This window comes from Geotrypetes seraphini, chromosome 1, assembly GCF_902459505.1.
Source record: "Geotrypetes seraphini chromosome 1, aGeoSer1.1, whole genome shotgun sequence".
In the NCBI taxonomy this organism is placed as follows: domain Eukaryota; kingdom Metazoa; phylum Chordata; class Amphibia; order Gymnophiona; family Dermophiidae; genus Geotrypetes; species Geotrypetes seraphini.
The window spans coordinates 117,653,344-117,674,093 of NC_047084.1; the positions used below are offsets into that span (position 1 = coordinate 117,653,344).

At 42.7% G+C, this 20,750-nt stretch overlaps 1 protein-coding gene across 3 annotated transcripts in view; it reads left to right on the top strand.

Moving 5' to 3' along the window:
* The window catches only part of LOC117356816 (scavenger receptor cysteine-rich type 1 protein M130-like), a 91,900-nt gene that overhangs the window by 18,298 nt on the left and 52,852 nt on the right, over nt 1-20,750 (top strand). The window contains exons 3-6 of one of the 3 annotated variants that reach the window (XM_033936543.1): nt 6,297-6,623; nt 8,558-8,860; nt 13,532-13,852; nt 19,456-19,827. In XM_033936543.1, coding sequence (XP_033792434.1) covers nt 6,297-6,623; nt 8,558-8,860; nt 13,532-13,852; nt 19,456-19,827 — 1,323 coding nt within the window. The remainder of the gene's footprint in view (nt 1-6,296; nt 6,624-8,557; nt 8,861-13,531; nt 13,853-19,455; nt 19,828-20,750) is intronic. The other 2 variants (XM_033936561.1, XM_033936553.1) reach the window with 2 other exon arrangements.

A 20,750-nucleotide genomic window follows, 5' to 3' on the forward strand; every position in this document is an offset into this window, starting at 1 on the left:
ACAATTCTTCACATCAGCCAAAAAGAAATGTTTCCATCCTTGGATAAATACCAGAATCTATCTATCAAACCTCAACTTCAACCCAAACCTCCAATTTCTATTTTTCATTTAATAAAACCACAAGGCACAGAAACCAAACTACCTGCCCACAGATCCAAGTCACCATCCCAACTGTTCAAGCAGTTAATGCTGATCTCTGCATGAGGACAGCAAACCTGGGCAGGAGATCAGCAACCGAATACCAAAATTGCACCAATACAAAAAAAAATACACATACCAAACTTCTCAAACTAGGAAAAAACCCACTTGGCTTTAAAAACCCTTTAAAATCTTCTTTAAACCCTGGTAACTTTTAAACTTTTCATCCTGGTTACACTAAGCACATAAGCAGTGCCTCTGCTGGGTCAGACCAGAGGTTCATCACGCGGCAGCCCATCAGGTCCAGGACCTGTATAGTAATCCCTTTGATCCCCTTTTCCTTCAGGAAATCATCCAATCCCTTCTTGAAACTCTGTCCTATCACACCCTCTGGAAGCGCATTCCAGGTGTCCACCACCCTTTGGGTGAAGAAGAACTTCCTAGAATTGGTTCTGAACCTGTACCCTTTCAATTTTTCTGAATGCCCACTAACATACCATTCATTCAGGAAATCACTAAAAACCCACCTGTTTGACAGATTTATCTGACCCTTCTATTCGGCTTAAGAACATAAGAATTGCTCACGCGGCGGCCCTCTGGTCAAAGACCAGTGCCCTAACTGAGACCAGCCCTACCAGCGCACGTCCTTGTTCAGCAGGAACTTGTCTAATTTTGTCTTGAATCCCTGGAGTGTGCTTTCCCCCCCGACAGACTTAACACCTACCATGCCTTACACATCCCTTCCCCCTTTTATCCCAGTCACCTTTCGGTTTATCTATCCCTCCCAAATCTAACTGACTTTCTTACCCATACAAATGATCTCAACCTTATACCATTAAAAACCGGCATAACACATATAAAAGGTCATACTCTAGACATGATTTTTGCCCCTTGTGAATTACTTTCTAACTTCTCTGAACCTGAAATACTCAAAGTTCCTTGGTCCGACCATAGTCTTCTCCAAACAACTCTAGAACTACACCCTCATCAAGACTCCCCTAGGTCACACAAAGTTATCAAGGTAAGAGACCTCCAAAATATTGATGACTCGCTTATTACTTCACCATTACTTGATCTAGACAAATTTAAATCTTTAACAATAAATGACCAATTAATTATTTGGAATAATACTTGTCAATCTCTTTTAGATAAAATAGCTCCAATAACAATCCAAACTATCTCTCCTAAAAAGCAAAAAAACCCTTGGTATAATTCTTCTCTTGCTTTACTAAAACGACAGCTGCGTTCAGCAGAACGCAAATGGCGCTCCAAACCTCCACAAAACAACCTGGATAATTATAAACAACATTCTCAACATTACTGTCAAATGATTAACAAGACAAAGAAAAAATACTACATTAAAAAAATTTCTATGACTAAGAATTCCTCATCACTTTTCAAAATTTTAAAACAATTAACAATTTTCAAACATAAACCAGTAATTTCAACAGAAGACACTCCTTCTGCCAACTGTTTAGCAAGTTTTTTTCATACTAAAATTACTTCAATTAGAGCAAATATAACTAATAATGTTTCTACTAGTCTAGACAAGCATAGCACTAGCATATTCTTATCCAACGCCATTACTGATATCTCAGATGAAGATCAAAAAAGTTATATGTCATTACAAGCTTCATGTTCTAAGTTTATTCTTCCAACTTTAACAGAAATAGAACATTTATTTCAAACTATAAAACTAAAAGGTTCTAAAACTGAATCCTTTCCTTCTTAAACGTTATTTCTCAATATTTGGCCCAGTTATTCTCCAAATTATTCATAAAAGTCTGTCTACTTCATCTCCCGACTGAATGGAAACACTCTGTTCTCCTTCCAATTATTAAGGATTCAAAAATCAGTCTTTACGATTGTTCAAATTACCGTCCAATAGCTAGTCTTCCATTTTTAGTAAAAATTACTGAAAAAGTAGTATTTCAGCAACTGTCAGATTTCATTGATAAAACTCAGGTTTTGCATCCCAACCAATCAGGATTTCGTAAAAATCATTCAACAGAACATTCACTAGTAGGTCTCGTCACATCCATTCACTACTATCTGGACCAACATAAATCTGTCATTCTCATTTCCTTAGATTTAGCAGCAGCATTTGACACAATTGACCATCATTTATTACTCCAACGACTTTCTTCCATTGGTCTAAAAGACCAAGTACTAGATTGGTTTCGATCTTATTTTACAGATAGATTCTTTACAGTGTACTTTAAAAATTCTTTTTCAAAACCTTATCAAACAAATTATGGAGTACCACAAGGGTCTATATTGTCTCCATTACTGTTTAACATCTATTTGGCCCCTCTCTTAACCCTTTGTCAATCCATCGGATTCACAGTATATGCTTATGCAGATGATTTCCAACTTTTGCATACCATTGATCCCACAAGTTCCCAGGACATATCTAATATTAACCAAAAGCTGGCCAAAATCCATGACTGGCTTAATGTCAATCAGCTATCTCTGAGCATCAATAAAACTACTACTGTGCTCTTTTCAGGGAAAGAAGGGGCACAACTCATTAACCTTATCGTAATCGACAATAAACCCCTTAATCAAACTACTAACACAAAAATTTTGGGAGTCCTAATAGACAATAATCTCACGTTCCGTTCACACATCAGTGCATTGGTCAAAAACTGTTTCTATAGGCTGAGAATGATTCGTTCACTTGTCCCCCTTCTTGATACTTTTTCCCTTAATACTTTAGTTCACTCCCTAGTAATATCAAAATTAGATTATTGTAATTCCTTATTAAAAGGGGCATATCTAAAGGATATAAGGCGTCTTCAACTTATACAAAACACAGCAATAAAGATAATTTCAGGTTCAAAAAAATTTGACCATGTCACACCTCTACTTCAAAAAGCTCACTGGCTGCCAATAACATACAGGATTACATACAAAATAGCTCTTTTAGTCTTCAAGACAATAAAGACAAATACACCTGCATTTATAGATAGGCTTCTGATTCCACATAGTTCGTCAAGAGTTCTTAGATCATCCTCTCAGTCTACTCTTAATCTTCCCTCTTTAAAAATTATCGGAACACGCCGTGCTTCTATCTTTTCTGTAACTGCTCCAACGATTTGGAACTCTCTTCCTTTATACTTAAGACTCGAACAGGATTTGCAAAAATTTAAGAAAAGTTTAAAGTGCCTTCTTTTTAAAGAAGCCTTTAACTGAAAGTTCACTTCCACGGTAAAATCTTATAGTTTCCAACCTCCCTTAAATCAAGACTACTAATAGCTCTCTCATTTGATCTTTCTTCCTCATACCCCCCTAATGTACTTACCTTTTATGTACTTTTTCTTTAAAAAATTGTATTTCTTCCCCACTTTCCTATTGTTTCTAGTGGTTTTAAAAGTAGTTACCCTTGTATGTTTGATTAATATACTATGTATAAGTGATTTCTTTAAATCTTATTTTATCTTTTGTACAACGCTTTGTAATTTGGAAAAGCGTTCAATCAAATAATATGAATAAACTTGAAATAAACTTGAACTTCGTTGTCCTTACAGCTCCACTTGTGCACCGTCTTGAACTGACAAGGTATGACGGGATATAAATAAAGCTATTATTATTATTTTAGGGTGAAATTCTACAAATGGCACCTCAACTTAGACACTAGTAGGCACCCTACCAGCACCTAAGTTAATTGAGAAACACCATTTGAAATGGCGATTATTAACATTGAATTTAAAGCGTCTACTGCCTCCGGGAACACCTACAAATGAAACACTCTTAACATCACAAATACCTTCCCTCCTCCCACCTTCTTCCCGCCCCACAGATACTACCTGTTCTTCTCAACTTCTCTTGAATTCACCAATGATCTTCCACTGTAACCCACCATTTATAACTCTTTTGTAATCCACCTTGAACCGCAAGGTAATGGCGAAATAGAAATCTCTAATGTAATGTAATCTTGGATTCTCCAGATCTTCCCAGTTATCAGAATTTCAATACCCCATCCTCTAAAAGTGTCTCTCAAACCATGTGTCACTTGAGATTCCAGAATTTTACTTTACTTTTAAAAATTCCCTTCATAAATATACACTAGAATGGATAACATGTACTTCATGTACGCAAGAGTCTGTGTGCGTGAGGATACTACTGCCCAGACAAGCATCATTCTTTGGCAGCGGCAAAGAAAGCGAATAAAATGTTAGGCATGATAAAGAAAGGAATCACGAGTAGATCGGAGAAAGTTACAATGCCACTTTATAGGGCAATGGTCAGACCACAGTTGGAATACTGTGTCCAACATTGGTCTCCCAACCTAAAGACGGATATAAAACTGCTGGAGAGGGTGCAGAGACGAGCAACGAAGCTAATAAAAGATATAGAGAACTTGGAATACGAGGAACGACTTAAGAGACTGGGATTGTTCTCCCTTGAGAAATGGAGACTGTGAGGGGATATGATCGAGACTTTCAAAATACTGAAAGGAATCGACAAAATAGAGCAGGAAAAAAAATTATTTACAATGTCCAATGTGACACGGACAAGGGGACATGGACTGAAGCTAAGGGGGGACAAGTCCAGGACAAATATCAGGAAGTTCTGCTTTGCACAGCGGGTGGTGGACGCCTGGAATACGCTCCCGGAGGAGGTTGTTGCGGAATCCACCGTTCTAGGATTCAAAAGCAAACTAAATGCACATCTCCTTTCGAGAGGCAAAGAGGGATATGGTTGACTAAAATTACGCCAGGTGTACACCTAGCTGGGCCTCCATGTGTGCAGATCGCCGGACTTGATGGACCGAAGGTCTGATCCGGAGATGGCAGTTCTTATGTTCTTATCCTTGAAAACTAACTCTCCAAAAATAAGGAGCTAATCAGCAATTACTTGTGTTAAAAAATCTACTTCATGAGAATACTCAAGTTGATAAAAGAGTACAAATATCAGGTGCACAAAATGCTATATAAAAGCAATAAATATAAACTAATATAAGTGAAGGGCTCAGTCACTAACCGATCTCCGGTTTGGATGGGTATTTCCTTCGCTCCTTTAGCTACTGCCCCCTTCCTGATGCCGCGAAACTCGAGTCGAAAGGAGGCTATGGGCGTTTCAAACAAGGGGGTTCTTAATAGAGATTGAAATCTGCTACAAGCGCTGGATTAAATACTGTGCTACCTTCCTCACATTAATTCGAAGATAAGTGGTTTTTTTCTATTTTCTATCTCGGTTTCAAATGGAAGGTTAAGGGACTGAGAGTGCTATGATGGTCCCTGTTTACAACCGGCGCTTGTACTTTTAATAGTACTTTTCGCATAGATCGGTTGGTGACTGAGCCCTCACTTATATTAGTTTATTGTTTTTATATAGCATTTTTCAACTTGTGGACTATTCCCTTGAAAACTAACGGTAAGTAATTTTAGTTTTTATGCAGTAGTTATCTTAACTTGACCAACAAAACAATCAAGGCTTTGTTACCATTTGGATCTTATCTGCGAATTGGGATTTTCAGCTCTGACAGAAATGAAATTAAAAAAAAGAGAACGACTGCAGATGGTGGATGATGAAATGCATGTTTGCGTGTCGACTATCGAGCTGCGTTTTGAGTTCATTTGCACTAAAAAAAACAAGCACATCCATCGCAATAATTAGCAATTCTATGCTATCTACTTTAGTTCACCAATATTATAATTACCCATACTTTTCTTAAAGAAGTTTAAATAAATAACTCTCAAGTTTAATTTTTTTGTTGGTTTTGCAATTTGATAATTTCAGTTATAATGTGCCATGAAAAAACATTTTGAGAGGCACTGTTCTAAAATGTCAACTACCAAACGTAATTTGTCTGAACTGGTAGGTTCTTGAAAGATGTGCTCTAGCTACTGGTCAGAGCAGAAAAGGAAGCGATGTGACTCCTTCGTCTGCTTGGCTTCAGTAGTTGAGATGTGGTACTGTGTTGTATTTAAGCTCAACTTTGGGGAATCAGAACATAACATAAGAGCAGATTTCTAGACCGCCTAGCTGTAAGTTCAATGCGGTTAACAAAAGATTGTGCTATGAAAGAATACAGAAATTGAATTAATCAGAAATTTAGGAAAAAGAAAAGTTTTCAAGAGTTTTCTGAAATCAGAATAGGGGAGAGGGGGGTGTAACGACTCTCAGTGACTCTCGATGGCTCTTTTTTCCAGGTCCCTCCAGGGTACGACTGATGGGTGGAGAGAGTCCCTGCTCCGGAAGATTGGAGATTCTTCATGAAGGCACCTGGGGGACACTGTGTTATGAGTCTTCTCCTCTGATCCTGCCAATTACTGGAAAAGAGATTAAACAGATGGGCTGCGGAACTGTCTTAAATGTCCAAACAGAAACTCCCTCTGTAAAAACCCCGATGACTTTCCTGGGATCCGATACTATGTGTGAGGGAGTACCAGGGAGGGAGAGATGTCATCACAAATTAAGACAAGTGGAGAACTGCGAGACGTACTTTTCTATCAGCTTTTTCAGTGGCTCATATTCAGGTACTGTCAATAATAATCCTAATGGCCTGACATCGCTTTATTCAAATATTCGGCAGCTCCACTCTTTTAAGTAGCACTGGCGAATGTATGTTCAAGTGGTGGCTGTTGCTGCTCCCTGTTTGACTTAGGCGTGCTTTTTCTACAGTCTAACTCCAAGGGATAAATGATCTGGGGAACGATTGAATTTCGCTGCTCTCTAGGTAACATAATTGCAGCCCCAGTCTGTCCTCTCGCTCCATTTCCTAATGCATGGGGTGAACTCCAAAGAGGCATAGGAGTGAATTTTTTCTGAATGACTGGAAGTGTTAAGTGAAACATAGAAACATAGAAAGATGACGGCAGATAAGGGCTATAGCCCATCAAGTCTGCCCACTCTCTTGACCCACCCCTTGGAGTCAACTGACCCCTTTATACAGCCACTTTACTTTACCCTAGTGACCCTATTCCTGGACTTGACCCCCGTAGGGATCCCACATAGGTATCCCATTTATTCTTAAAGTCCGGGATGCTGCTGGCCTTGATCACCTGCACTGGAAGCTTGTTCCACTGCTCAATCACTCTTTCTGTAAAGAAGTACTTCCTTGCGTCTCCACGAAACTTTCCCCCCCCCCCCTGAGTTTGAGCAGATGCCCTCTTGTGGTCGTGGGTCCCTTGAGAAGAAAGATGTCATCTATAGAAACAGTGGAACACTGACTACCCTTCCCTGCCACAGTGAAGATGTTTGATGAATATCAGGTGTACAGAAGCAAAGCAGGTCCCCAAAGCAGCCACTTCTGTGAATGGAGTGAATGCCGAGCATTCCCAGTTTTGAGCAAACTCTTTCATTAACGTCAAGGAGGGCTAATCATTTTGTAGAGCTGGTATCTATCCTATGCAGGCATCAACATGAGCAAACGGCGCTCTCGGAATCTCTAAATGCATAATTTATCTCCTGCGTAACGAGTGAAATGGCGTGGTAGCGTGTTAGTAACCCCCTTCTATTCAGCAAGTGGCAGTCAGCATTTTGCTGGCTAAATTATACCCTCAGTTTTAGGCCATGTCCTGGGACAGACACTGAATATTAGGGCATGATTATTGGTAGCCTGGAACTTATAGAAGCACAAATGATATTTGGCCAGATCCACAAAAGTGTTATGCAGACCCCGGCTGAATATCGGGCTGTGGCCCACAAAAGTAGTTTTTTTTTAACCTCCCATGCCTCCAACAATGCCCAGTATATTGGAAAAGATAGATACTGAACTTTTGAATCAAAGATACAGTAAACTCTCAGTTATGGGGATTAGTGGATGCCAGATAACTGTAGTTTCTGCTTGTTTGAGATTTACTCTAAAAAATAGTTCTCTCTCCCTTCCCACCTCTCTCTATCATCCCCCCACCCCCACTTGTAGATCCAGCATCTATTCCTCCCTTCGGTCTGGGTCACATTCTCTCCCCCCTTCTCTCCCAATTTCTCTTCCTCCCTTCTACCCCTCCCCCTCCCCCTCCCTGGTCAGCCCTTCCTCCCTCTGCACGAGTTTGGCCTCCTGGAGCCCCCTCACAGAGTGAAGCAGCAGCCGGTCAGCAGAGGCAGCGCTGTAAGCAGATTGCTCATGCCCAACGCCATCAGGGCCTTTTCGTTGCCGCATCGGAAGTGATTCATCGGAGGAAAGGCCCTGCTGGAGCTGGCCACGAGCAACCTGTTTTCAGTGCTGCTTCTGCTGACCGGCTGCTGCTTCAGGTAAGGGAGGGAGGGGGGGGGGTTGCCGCTCAGGACTGCCGCCACTGCTGCTGCTTCATGGCTGGAAGGAGAGGGTTTGCAGCGCATGACTGCTGACACAGCATGGCTGGAGGGAGGATTTTTTTTTTTTTTGCCTGTTGGGTGCGAGTGCCGTTTGCTTGAGTACCGGTAAAGACTGGTATTGCATTAACATGTTTTCTCTCTCCATTGTACTTAGTTATTTCGGATGCAAGACTTGTAGATGGAAACAACCCCTGTGAAGGGACCCTGGAGGTCTTTTTCGAGCAAACGTGGTGGCGAGTGAGAGGAGAGCCTGTAGGCGGAACAGTGGCTGAAGCAGCGTGCCGACAGCTCGGGTGTGGTCGTTTCAGACGGGTGTTGAAGAGTCTTTCTGAAGGGGATCGGGTTTTGCCTGTTGCGTGCACTGGCGAGGAGGATCATTTGTCCGAGTGTATCACCTACTATGGAAGTCCATTCAGGTTCACCTCTGACCTTCTGGGAATAGTGTGCTCGATACCAGGTAATCTGCTGCTTTACACAGTGGTGAGAAGTATTCAGGTTTCATATCTCCCTGTGTGCTGTTCAAGCCAGGCGTGGCCAAAAGAATGACCCGAATGGACTCCCTCTCCCCACGTGACTGGGCTAGGGGTTCCGTTCCGTGTAATAATCAAATACAGGTTTGTTAATGCCTTTCACGTCTGGGGAGAGCCATGCACGTTAGTGAATTTTCTCTGCTCTCCAGAGGAGAAAGCCAAGTCAAAGACATTGATACCATATGTGACATCATTTGTAATAATTGCCATAAAGTTAGAATTCAGTGGCCCAGTTGATCACATGACTGGAATGTCATTTTACGTTTAAATCCTAACATGGCCAATGTTTTGCTTTTCCTATCCTTATAACTTCTGTATGAACGTTTCCTAATTTGCTTGTGTGTTTTAATCTATGACTTCCTTTTTAAGGCCTCTCTGTAAAGGCCTTTATCCTGTTTTTCTGGGAAAACCTATACCCAGCCTTTTTTGTCTTAATTTCCGTGCAGCTGCCTTCCTTACAATGGGATCTTATTATTTCAATCATAGCCAATTTAAAATATTCTTTTACAATTCACCTGTCTCATATTTACCCCAAATAATTTCAAAGTTAATCTCCTCGTATCACCTTGCATGCTTTGAATATTAACAGCCACTGGGCACATCCAGGGTGTCTACATATCTTCAAAAGTTCTCAGTCCCCCCCCTAGTATATGTACATGTCTGCACCAATCCTGGAGCTCGATATTGATCCTGGAAACAGTTGTGTACGTATCATTGTAACCCATTTTGGGTTCCTGGAGGGGATGGGCTAAAATCCTAAATAGTCTAATCGGGTACCTAAGGCAATGGCAGATATTTCCCAGTGAATGGCCAATATCATGGGAAGATGTAATAATTGACTTTTTGTCTACTGAATGCTCATTAGGCATATAATAAGCTGCTTATTATTTGTGATCTTGTTCTCTCTTGTAATCTTGGTTTTCTGAGGGAACTGGCTGGGAAAGCAGAGTTTTCATATTTCTCAGTTATGTCCCATTGGTTACCAGGTTATAGGTCAAGCTTGGGTCTACAGTAGAGACAAAGTATAGCATATGCCCTCTGGTTCAGGAACTATTAACTGTCCTATCTGGATGATACTAGGCTACTGGTGGTGTTTTCACTTCATGGTGTTGGTAATGACAGACTTGAAGAAGTTAGTGTAGATGGTTTCTCTTAGGTTCCCCTTTGGTTACTTGTGAAAAGTGATTAGATAACTCAAGGTTAAAAATTACCTTACTGGGCCAAGTGGAGCGGGTCTGAAACTGGAATGCTGCTGTAGCCTGAGAGAGGGTCTGATGTGGCCACAGGGAGTGCTACAGCTACGAGCTGATGAGTCAGGATGACCAGGAAGGTGTGGAGGTTCTGCACACATCAGGCATCCTGAAGAAATGCCACCACAAAGCCAGGAGCTCCTGCGGGCAGGGCAGTGGTGGATCGGGTATTTCTGAGCATGCACAAATTTCTGTTCATGTGTGGAAATGCTTCAGAGCCTGGACCAGGCCCAAAATGAAGCCGAGGCATTGATTTTTGAGGCTGGCCAGAGAATGCTATTTAGACCAGCAGAGGAAGATTACCACTTGGACCCAACTGTAAGCTTAGAGAGACATGGGCAATATCTGAGGAGTAAGGCAAGGTGATAATTAGAATTGAGAGAGTGTATTTTTAAAGTTTATGGCCTGTGTTTCCTCTAAGCTGAGCAAATGAGCAATTGACCATATGTTCTAGGAGTTGCTCACAGATTTTACATGGTCGCTCATAAAAATACTTGCAAATCTGGAAAATGGATGATTTATAGAATTTGTTGCTCACATGAAAACAATTTTTAAAAACTTGTCACACATCCATCTAGTCCTTAGAGGAAGCATTGTTTATGACTTTAATTTGATAAGCTTGGATACAAGTCTGGAAAAAGCAAAACATGTTAGTAACTAGCTGGGCTTAAGTAGGGTTACCAGACTTCTGAGAAAACCCAGACATGTTCTCTTTGAAGAGGACAGTCCAGGTCCCTTGACGGATTTTCCAAAACCTGGCAGTTTGTCTGAGTTTTGGAAAGCCCCGATGAGCTCCGGCCACATCTGGAGGGTCTCTAACCATGCGCGGATGACAAAACACACATCCGCACGTGCTCCAGGCCCTCTGGACACAGACGGAGCTTGTTGGGGGGAAAAAGGAGGCTTTGTGTGGACGGGGCTGGGGTCAGAACGAGCTGGGATTGGAGGTGGAAATGGGCTTTGCCAGAGGCAGAACTGGGCAGGGCCGTATGTCCAGGATATGGTAACCCTAGGTTTAAGGAGCATGTGTGGGTGGATTTTAGATTTGAAAAAGGTGAATTCTGAGTGAAATCTGGAGTTAACATAATAACATAGTAGATGACAGCAGATAAAGACCCGATGGTCCATCCAGTATGCATGTATTAACATTTATTGTAAAGAATACTTGTGAGCAAGACTTGCTTTATTGGGGTGAAACTGTTTTCTTTTTTAAAGTGTGGAAACTACCATTTTAATATTTCGTTGTAATGTGGATACTTGACATTTGTGTAGAGTGGTTAAAGTAATACAGTATATGTGACGTGTGTCCCTACCAGGCTGATGTTCAGGTGATTGACAAATGCATTCTCGTGGCAGCCCTTCGGGGGTCCCACTCATGATGGGAACTGCTTTGGTGCTTCCCATCTGTCTGTGCCGGTCTGCAGGGATGCTAAAGAAGGAGAAATTAGGTCGGTGCCACTTTTTTCTTCTTTTGGGGACACTATTATGGGCTCAGTTCTAGTCGGTAACCAACGGTCTCTGGATACATAGGTGTATCGAGTTTTCTTATGTTCGTAGTTCACGGTTCTTAAGACATTGGTCGGGTCTTGCTTGGCTGATTGTCGACGGGACTGCACAGCCAAAGTCAATGTGGCAGAGGAGCTTCAACCCGTTCGTCTGTGCCAGCCTGGAGGAATTAAAAGAAAGAAAATGAGCAGATAAGACCTAATTTCTCCTTATATTCAAAGGACCCACAGGAAACAGCCTATCTCCTGCAGACGGTGACAAACCTGGAAATTCAATGCCAGGTCATATCTGGCGACTGGCATTCAGTTTCCGGGATTTTTTTTTTAAACCACTACAAACATAGCTGGTTAAATGTAGATCAGTGTTTCTGGAGTACCCTCTTACCAGTCAGGCTTTCAGGATACCCACAATGAACAGGCATACACTGCCTTCATGCATATTCATTGTGGGTATTCTGACTGGCAAGAGGGTACTCCAGGCCCGACTGGGGAAACGCTGATCTGGCGCATGCTTACAATCCACTGGGGCTCAAAGCAGAAGGGTTCACACCCTTTCTGGGAAAAACCACATAGCATATATAAGGGGTCCAGAGGAAGGACAGGCAGTGGCGTAGCCATGGGTACCCAGTTTGGGCTCAGGTCCATCTAAAATCCCCAAGCCCCGCCAACTGCAACCCCTGGTGGCCAGAACAGCTCATTTTCCTAATTGCTGCAGCCAACGCCACTGTGCATATATTGTGACCATAGAAACATAGAAGATGACGGCAGAAAAGGGCTACAGCCCATCAAGTCTGCCCACTCTGCTTACCCACCCCCTGTCTATGCCCTAATGACCCAATTTTCTTATCTTGACCCTCGTAGGGATCCCACATAGGTATCCCATTTATTCTTAAAGTCTGCCCCCCACCCCACATGCTCGGTTTCTACAAAGCTGATCATGTTCAGGGGGGAGAGGCTGGTGCTGCAGCAGCCTGTGAACAGCTAGGAGGAGAATGAGCTGCTCTGGTGCTGGAGGATCTCTTCCAGCTCGTATATTTATTTGTTCAGGGCAGCTGGTGCTGTAATAAGGGTGGAAGGAGAAAGCATGTAATTGTCTTAAGGTGGCCAAAGAGGTTAAAATGGTGACGGCGAAAGCTAGAAGGATGGTAGGTTGCACAGGGAGAGGTATTTCCAGTAGGAAAAAGGAGGTATTGATGCCCCTGACTCTGGTGAGACCTCATTTAGAATACTGTGTACAATTCTGGAGGCCACACCTTCAAAAAGATATAAAAAGGATGGAGTCGGTCCAGAGGAAGGCTACTAAAATGGTGTGTGGTCTTCGTGATAAGGCGTTTGGGGACAGACTAAAAGATCTCAATCTGTATACTTTGGAGGAAAGGCGGGAGAGGGGAGATATGATAGAGATGTTTAAATACCTACGTAATATAAATGTGCATGAGTCAAGTTGCTTTCATTTGAAAGGAAACTCTGCAATGAGAGGGCATAGGATGATGCTAAGAGGTGAGAGGCTCCGGAGTAATCTAAGGAAATACTTTTTTTTACAGAAAGAGTGGTAGATTCATGGAACGGTCTCCCAGAAGAGGTGGTAGAGACAGACTGTGTTTAAATTCAAGAGGGCCTGGGATAGGAACCTGGGATCTCTGAGAGAGAGGAAGAGATAATGGTTACTGCAGATGGGCAGACTGGATGGGCCATGGGACCTTTACTGCCATCATTTTTCTGTGTCCACCCAGTTTGGGTTCAGGCCCACCCCACAATATCATGTCTGGCTATGCCTCTGAGGACTGGTGAGAGTGGTTGTTTAACATTTGCTTCTCCCCTTTGCCATTCCGATGTCTTTCAGATCTCCCTTTTAAAACCAGGCTTGTGGGCGGAGAGAGTTCCTGTGCAGGAAAAGTGGAGATTTCGGTAGGAGAGGACTGGAATATGATTTGTTCTAAAGATCAGGGGACCCAGATTGCTGCCGTGGTGTGCAGAGAGCTGGGCTGCGGTTCCGTTGTCAGTGTGGTAAGAGGGTCCCAACTCTGGAATACTTCAGGATCAGGGTGGGAGGAAGCTCTACTCTGTGAAGGTTCTGAGTCACGGTTGTCCCACTGCAAACATCACTGGAGAAGTTGGACTTATTGCAAAGACCCTGAGGACAGGCTCGGAGTCATATGTTCGGGTAAGTTCTTCGACCACATCGTTCCTACCTGGGATGAAGCATTAGTTAAGGTTCCTAATGCCTCCCCTGCTCCGTAGTCCAATGTCATTTGCTCACTTTTCTTAAAACATCACCTTGCTGTTTCTGTAGTCTGCTGAGTCTTTATTAGGTCTTTCTGGGTCTTTCCCCTCCCTTTTGCAATGTTACAATTCATTTCAGCCCTTTTTGCCTTTGTTCTGAAAGAAAACTTGTGTATTTTTCATTATTGACAAAACTCCACGATTGTTGAAAGTATTTGTGTATGATTGTGTCCTCACCGACATGGAAGCTTTTCAAAACCCAGACATGTCTTCTAAAAAGAGGACCTATCTGGGAAAATCTGGATGTCTGGTAACCCTATCTATATTCCTCTCTTCCTCTCACCCCCTCAGCTGCCTCATCTTCCCTTCCCCCTGTAATCTTTTCATTCTCTTCCATCCACACTAATCCCATTTCAGCGTTTTCACTCTCCTCCCCCTCACTATCAACTACAGCCCCCTTTCCCTCACTCATCCTTTCTAGTTATGACACTATCTCTGTTATGCGTTTTGCAATACAATTTTATGCATTTTACGTCACAAAGGTTTGGGTTCTGATTAAGAATTGGAAATGTTAAGTAAATCTAAATTTGAATAAATCAATAATGACTAAGGGGGAAATTCTAAAACTGGCACCTTGGCATTCCCTCTGACGTCACTTCCTGGCCCCGCAACCAGGAAGTGATTTCAGGGGTGAACCAGGTGGTGCTCATACTGACGAGGATTTAAAGAGGTTCGGGAGGAAGGGAGGATGCGAGCATGGCATGGGGGGCAAAGAGGTGTCGGTGCCCCTACCAAGACAGCACCTGGGGTGGTCTGCCAGCCCTCTGTCCCCCCCTTACTTCACCAGTGGTTGGTGCAGTGGACTGTAGAGAAGGGGAACCAGGCCCATATTCCACTCTAACTTGTGATGGAGAGTGTGAGTGTCCCCAAATCCCCCAATCCTCCTGATATTCGGTGGGACTCAAGTGGCCAGCAATGTCCCATTGGATTGGCTATCCACTGATACCCAATGGCATATAACCAGCTATCTCCCGCTGAATATCCAGCTTGCCGGCTATGTCGCTCAGCATAGCTGGTTTCTGCTGATTTTCTTGGCTGGCCAGCTACGGCACGTAGCCAGATGGACCTGCTTTTTAAGCTAAGTGTGAGGTGCCGAACATTGATCTGCATAATTCAATGCTGTTGAGACGGCCATTGAATATCTGGGATTGCTGCTCACACGGTTTCATTATCAGGCTCAAAATATCTAGAGCATTTGTATTGTTGTATAGTTGGGTACGGTTCATTTTTTGCTCTTCCTGGAGGGCTCAGCATACAGTAGAAGGGTGTTACGATGTGACATGACCCATGGAAGTCCACTGCAGTGCTCCTCGGGCTGCCCCCATGGCTCTGTTGGGATGTCTGTCTGGCCAGTCTTGTAAAACTGCTGGCCCCTAACCAGCCAAATGGCTTGTATTTCTGTGTTTTTCCCTTAGATGTATTTTGTTTGAAAATGGCCCTTAAAGAAAGATGAACTGAGCACAAAAACATCTAAACATTCTCACGGTGGCCAATCCAGGTCCCTAGTACCTGGCCAAAACCCAAAGAGTAGCAACATTCCATTCAGAATCTTAACGAATAGCAAGATTCCGGAATCCAAAAGAATAGCAACATTCCATTCAAAATCCTAACGAATAGCAAGATTCCGGAATCCCAAAGAGCAGCAACATTCCATTCAGAATCTTAACGAATATCAAGATTACGGAACCCGAAAGAGCAGAAACATTCCATTCAGAATCTTAACGAATAGCAAGATTCCGGAATCCCAAAGAGTAGCAACATTCCATTCAAAATCCTAACGAATAGCAAGATTCCAGAACCCCAAAGAGCAGCAACATTCCATTCAGAATCTTAACGAATAGCAAGATTCCGGAATCCCAAAGAGTAGCAACATTCCATTCAAAATCCTAACGAATAGCAAGATTCCGGAACCCCAAAGAGCAGCAACATTCCATTCAGAATCTTAACGAATAGCAAGATTCCGGAATCCCAAAGAGTAGCAACATTCCATTCAAAATCCTAACGAATAGCAAGATTCCGGAACCCCAAAGAGCAGCAACATTCCATTCAGAATATTAACGAATAGCAAGATTCCGGAATCCCAAAGAGTAGCAACATTCCATTCAAAATCCTAACGAATATCAAGATTACGGAACCCCAAAGAGCAGCAACATTCCATTCAGAATCTTAACGAATAGCAAGATTCCGGAATCCCAAAGAGTAGCAACATTCCATTCAAAATCCTAACGAATAGCAAGATTCCGGAACCCCAAAGAGCAGCAACATTCCATTCAGAATCTTAATGAATAGCAAGATTCCGGAATCCCAAAGAGTAGCAACATTCCATTCAAAATCCTAACGAATAGCAAGATTCCGGAACCCCAAAGAGCAGCAACATTCCATTCAGAATCTTAACGAATAGCAAGATTCCGGAACCCCAAAGAGCAGCAACATTCCATTCAGAATCTTAACGAATAGCAAGATTCCGGAATCCCAAAGAGTAGCAACATTCCATTCAAAATCCTAACGAATAGCAAGATTCCGGAACCCCAAAGAGCAGCAACATTCCATTCAGAATCTTAACGAATAGCAAGATTCCGGAATCCCAAAGAGTAGCAACATTCCATTCAAAATCCTAACGAATAGCAAGATTCCGGAACCCCAAAGAGCAGCAACATTCCATTCAGAATCTTAACGAATAGCAAGATTCCGGAATCCCAAAGAGTAGCAACATTCCATTCAAAATCCTAACGAATATCAAGATTACGGAACCCCAAAGAGCAGCAACATTCCATTCAGAATCTTAACGAATAGCAAGATTCCGGAATCCCAAAGAGTAGCAACATTCCATTCAAAATCCTAACGAATAGCAAGATTCTGGAACCCCAAAGAGCAGCAACATTCCATTCAGAATCTTAACGAATAGCAAGATTCCGGAATCCCAAAGAGCAGCAACATTCCATTCAAAATCCTAACGAATAGCAAGATTCCGGAACCCCAAAGAGCAGCAACATTCCATTCAGAATCTTAACGAATAGCAAGATTCCGGAATCCCAAAGAGTAGCAACATTCCATTCAAAATCCTAACGAATAGCAAGATTCCGGAACCCCAAAGAGCAGCAACATTCCATTCAGAATCTTAACGAATAGCAAGATTCCGGAATCCCAAAGAGTAGCAACATTCCATTCAAAATCCTAACGAATAGCAAGATTCCGGAACCCCAAAGAGCAGCAACATTCCATTCAGAATCTTAACGAATAGCAAGATTCCGGAATCCCAAAGAGTAGCAACATTCCATTCAAAATCCTAACGAATAGCAAGATTACGGAACCCCAAAGAGCAGCAACATTCCATTCAGAATCTTAACGAATAGCAAGATTCCGGAATCCCAAAGAGTAGCAACATTCCATTCAGAATCTTAACGAATAGCAAGATTACGGAACCCCAAAGAGCAGCAACATTCCATTCAGAATCTTAACGAATAGCAAGATTCCGGAACCCCAAAGAGCAGCAACATTCCATTCAGAATCTTAACGAATAGCAAGAATCCGGAATCCTATTTTACTTTGTTTCCTTTTCATCCGTTTTTGCCATTGCCTTATTGGATGAAGTAATTTATTTTGTATCGCCCTTTACTTCTGAGATCTGACTCAGTCTGAGGTACAGTAAAACCTTGGTTTGCGAGCATAATTTGTTCCAGAAGCATATTTGTAATCCAAAGCACTCAACTATCAAAGCGAATTTCCCCATAAGAAATCATGGAAACTCAGACGATTCGTTCCACAACCCAAGACCTCGCTCGTTTAGAACAGTCACTACACCTCTGCAGCGTCAGAGAGAGAAGAACCATCGGCTCAGTTGTGATGATGTGGCGCGTGTATACTGTATGTACTCGTATTGCAAGTCATTGCTTGTATATCAAGTTAAAATATAATGAAATGTTTGCTTGTCTTGCAAAACACTTGCAAACCAAGTTACAGTACTTGTAATCCAAGGTTTTACTGCACTTAACTTATTCGCAACAACAATCAGGTAAAAGTAAGACTGAGTTCCTCCTCCCAGAAGGGAAGGCTACATTATCTTGGTTGGGCAGGCCCACTGACCCGTCCATAAACTTTTCCCAGGTCAAATTCCCTTTCCATTGACTGATGAACTCTTCCTAGCACACCAATCACTGCCATCTTCTCCTGCCCACCCTCAGTCTTTCCTTTCCTCTTTCCCATCTCCAACCATCACTGAAAATTAAAGCTCTAGTGAAGGGAAAAAAGAAAGTATCGGCTTAGCTAAGTTATAGTATCCACTTTTCATGGAGTGGGTGCCAGCCTTAAGCTGGAAAGCAATTTCACTGTTAACCCCTTCTCCCTCTTTTACAAGACTATGCTAGCGTTTTTTAGCGCTGGCCATGGCAGTAACAGCTCCGATGCTCATAGAGCATCAGTGCTGTTACCACCGTGGCCAGCAGTAAAAAACACTAGACAGTTCCGTTAAAAGAAGGGAGGGGGGTAAGTCTGTCTGTCCATGGTACATTTGCACATCGAGTACTGTGTGCAGTTCTGGTTGCCTGATCTGAAAAAAGATGCCATGGAACTATAAAATCAATAAACTGCTCGACCACCATTACGGTAGACTTAGGGAAAGCTCCTGCTTGTTTCCGGGGGATGGGGACGCAGAAAGGAGTCTATCCATTTGGGGGGGATCCTGCCACATATTTGTGACCTGGATTGGACACTTTTAGAAACAGGACCGTTGACCTCCTGCAGCCCAGAGTGTTCCTACGGAACTAAACAGAGACCGTAAATGTTGGAAACGATTGAATATTGCATATGCCGAAGTTGAGCAAAACGAAGAATGTGAAATGAGTTGATTACTGTGTCATTTAACTTCCGAACTCAAGCTGGTCCTCTTAAAGTTACTAACGGCATCCCGGGCAAGATAGGGTTCCATATGAGTTGCCACACTAAGTCAGACTGCTGGTCAATGAAAGACACTGTCCTGTTTCTAAAAGTGGCCAGTCCCAAAACTTAGCTAGTCTCCGTTCTGATTCCCCTCGGAAATAAGCAGGAGCTTTTCCCAAGTCTACCTTAATGGTGCTTGAGCAGTTTTTAAGCTTTTCCTCCAAGAATCTTTTGATTGTTTTTTTCGGCATATGCAATATTCAGGCAGAGTTAGTACAAAGAATAGTTTCCAACATTTACATCCTATATTTAATTCCGTAGCTACACTCTGGGCTGTAGGAGACTCTTTTTGAAAGTTATTTTTACATCTTTTCCCCCTCTTTCAGAGGAGCAATGGTCTGTAAGTCTGTTTCAGCTGATAGATGGATTATCTGTGAATAAAACCAATCTGCTGCTATTTAATTGAAGGGTGTGTACACAATTATTCTAAAGAAATACATAAATACACCTGATACAATAGATGTGACCAAGAATAAAGGAAGCCTAGGATTGGAGGAATAATGCCAATAATGTAAGAAGATAATCATTTGCGTTCTGTCTCTGTTTCAGGCTCCTCGGTTTCTAAGGTGAGGCTGGTGGGTGGAACAACTTCTTGTGATGGAACAGTGGAGGTTTATCACAAAAACACCTGGGGAACAGTCTGCGATCACGGCTGGGACATCCGCGATGCTACCGTGGTCTGCAAGCAGATTGGGTGTGGACCTGCCGTGAAAGCCGCATTTCAACTTGCTGATTCAAGACCAGCTCCTGATTCAGGCCTAGTTGCTGATTCAGGACCAGTTGCTCATTCAGGACCAGCTTGGCTGGATAATGTTTTCTGTACTGGTACAGAGGCGGATCTCTCTCTTTGCGGGTCTCAGCTGTTGCAACAGAATCTGTGCCACTCAGGACGAAGAGCAAGGGTCACTTGTTCATCCTCAGGTAAAAGCCAGAACTCAGGGCAATCCTTGAAATTTAGGCCACTTTTTTTTCTGATTTTTAAATCCTCTAACCTGCATAGTTTGAGATTTGGACCTGCAATGTCCACAGAATTAAAGGTTTCATAAAACTTTGCACCTTGTGCATTTGGCTGAAAGGACATGGCGAATGTCAGTAATATTTCCTAAATTGATTGGTGTCATTTTCTACCTGAAATGACTTGAGAGAACGTGAAAGATCAGCTGTCTTCATTTGTTCATAATAATGCGGCATACAATCTTCTGAAAGAGTGCACCTACCGACAATATTGCTCCCATAATTAGGGTTGCCAAGACCTCAGGCCTCCCTAGTTACTGGCATTTCTTTTCCCAGAAGGTTGGCTGCTTTGCAGTGAACCCACCTGGACAACCTGCATTCACAGATCGGGGCTCAGGGACCGTTTCTTTAGGAGCGTTGTTTACCCCAGGTTTGGCCTGAATCCATGGAAGTGAGTGCAGGATTGGGGCAGACGGCGTTCCTCCACCCCTTCGTGTGTGTGGTGTTTCTGGGTAAGGTGAAGGTCACCAGCCAAGGTGTTAGGCCCGAGAAGCAGTCAGAAGACCGGCAGTCCAGGTTCCAAGACTTCTTGAGGCAGATGATCTCCCAGTAAGCTGTTTTAGCTTGCATCTTGCAGCTCCCAGCACACAGCATGGCACAGTAACAGGCTGAGAGCCTTTGAGATCAATTTTGGGGGTTCTCCAGAACTTGATTTTAACAGGTTTGGGAGTTAGCCTTAGGTCCACCCACTCCAGAAATCCTAAAATTGCTATGTTTAATTAATCAATGTACATTTCCCGGGCTGTTTTATTTTCAAAATTGCTCCTATGGCAGCCATCTTGGATTTTCCTGATTCAACTTTAAAACATTTATCTGCCTCAAAACACTTT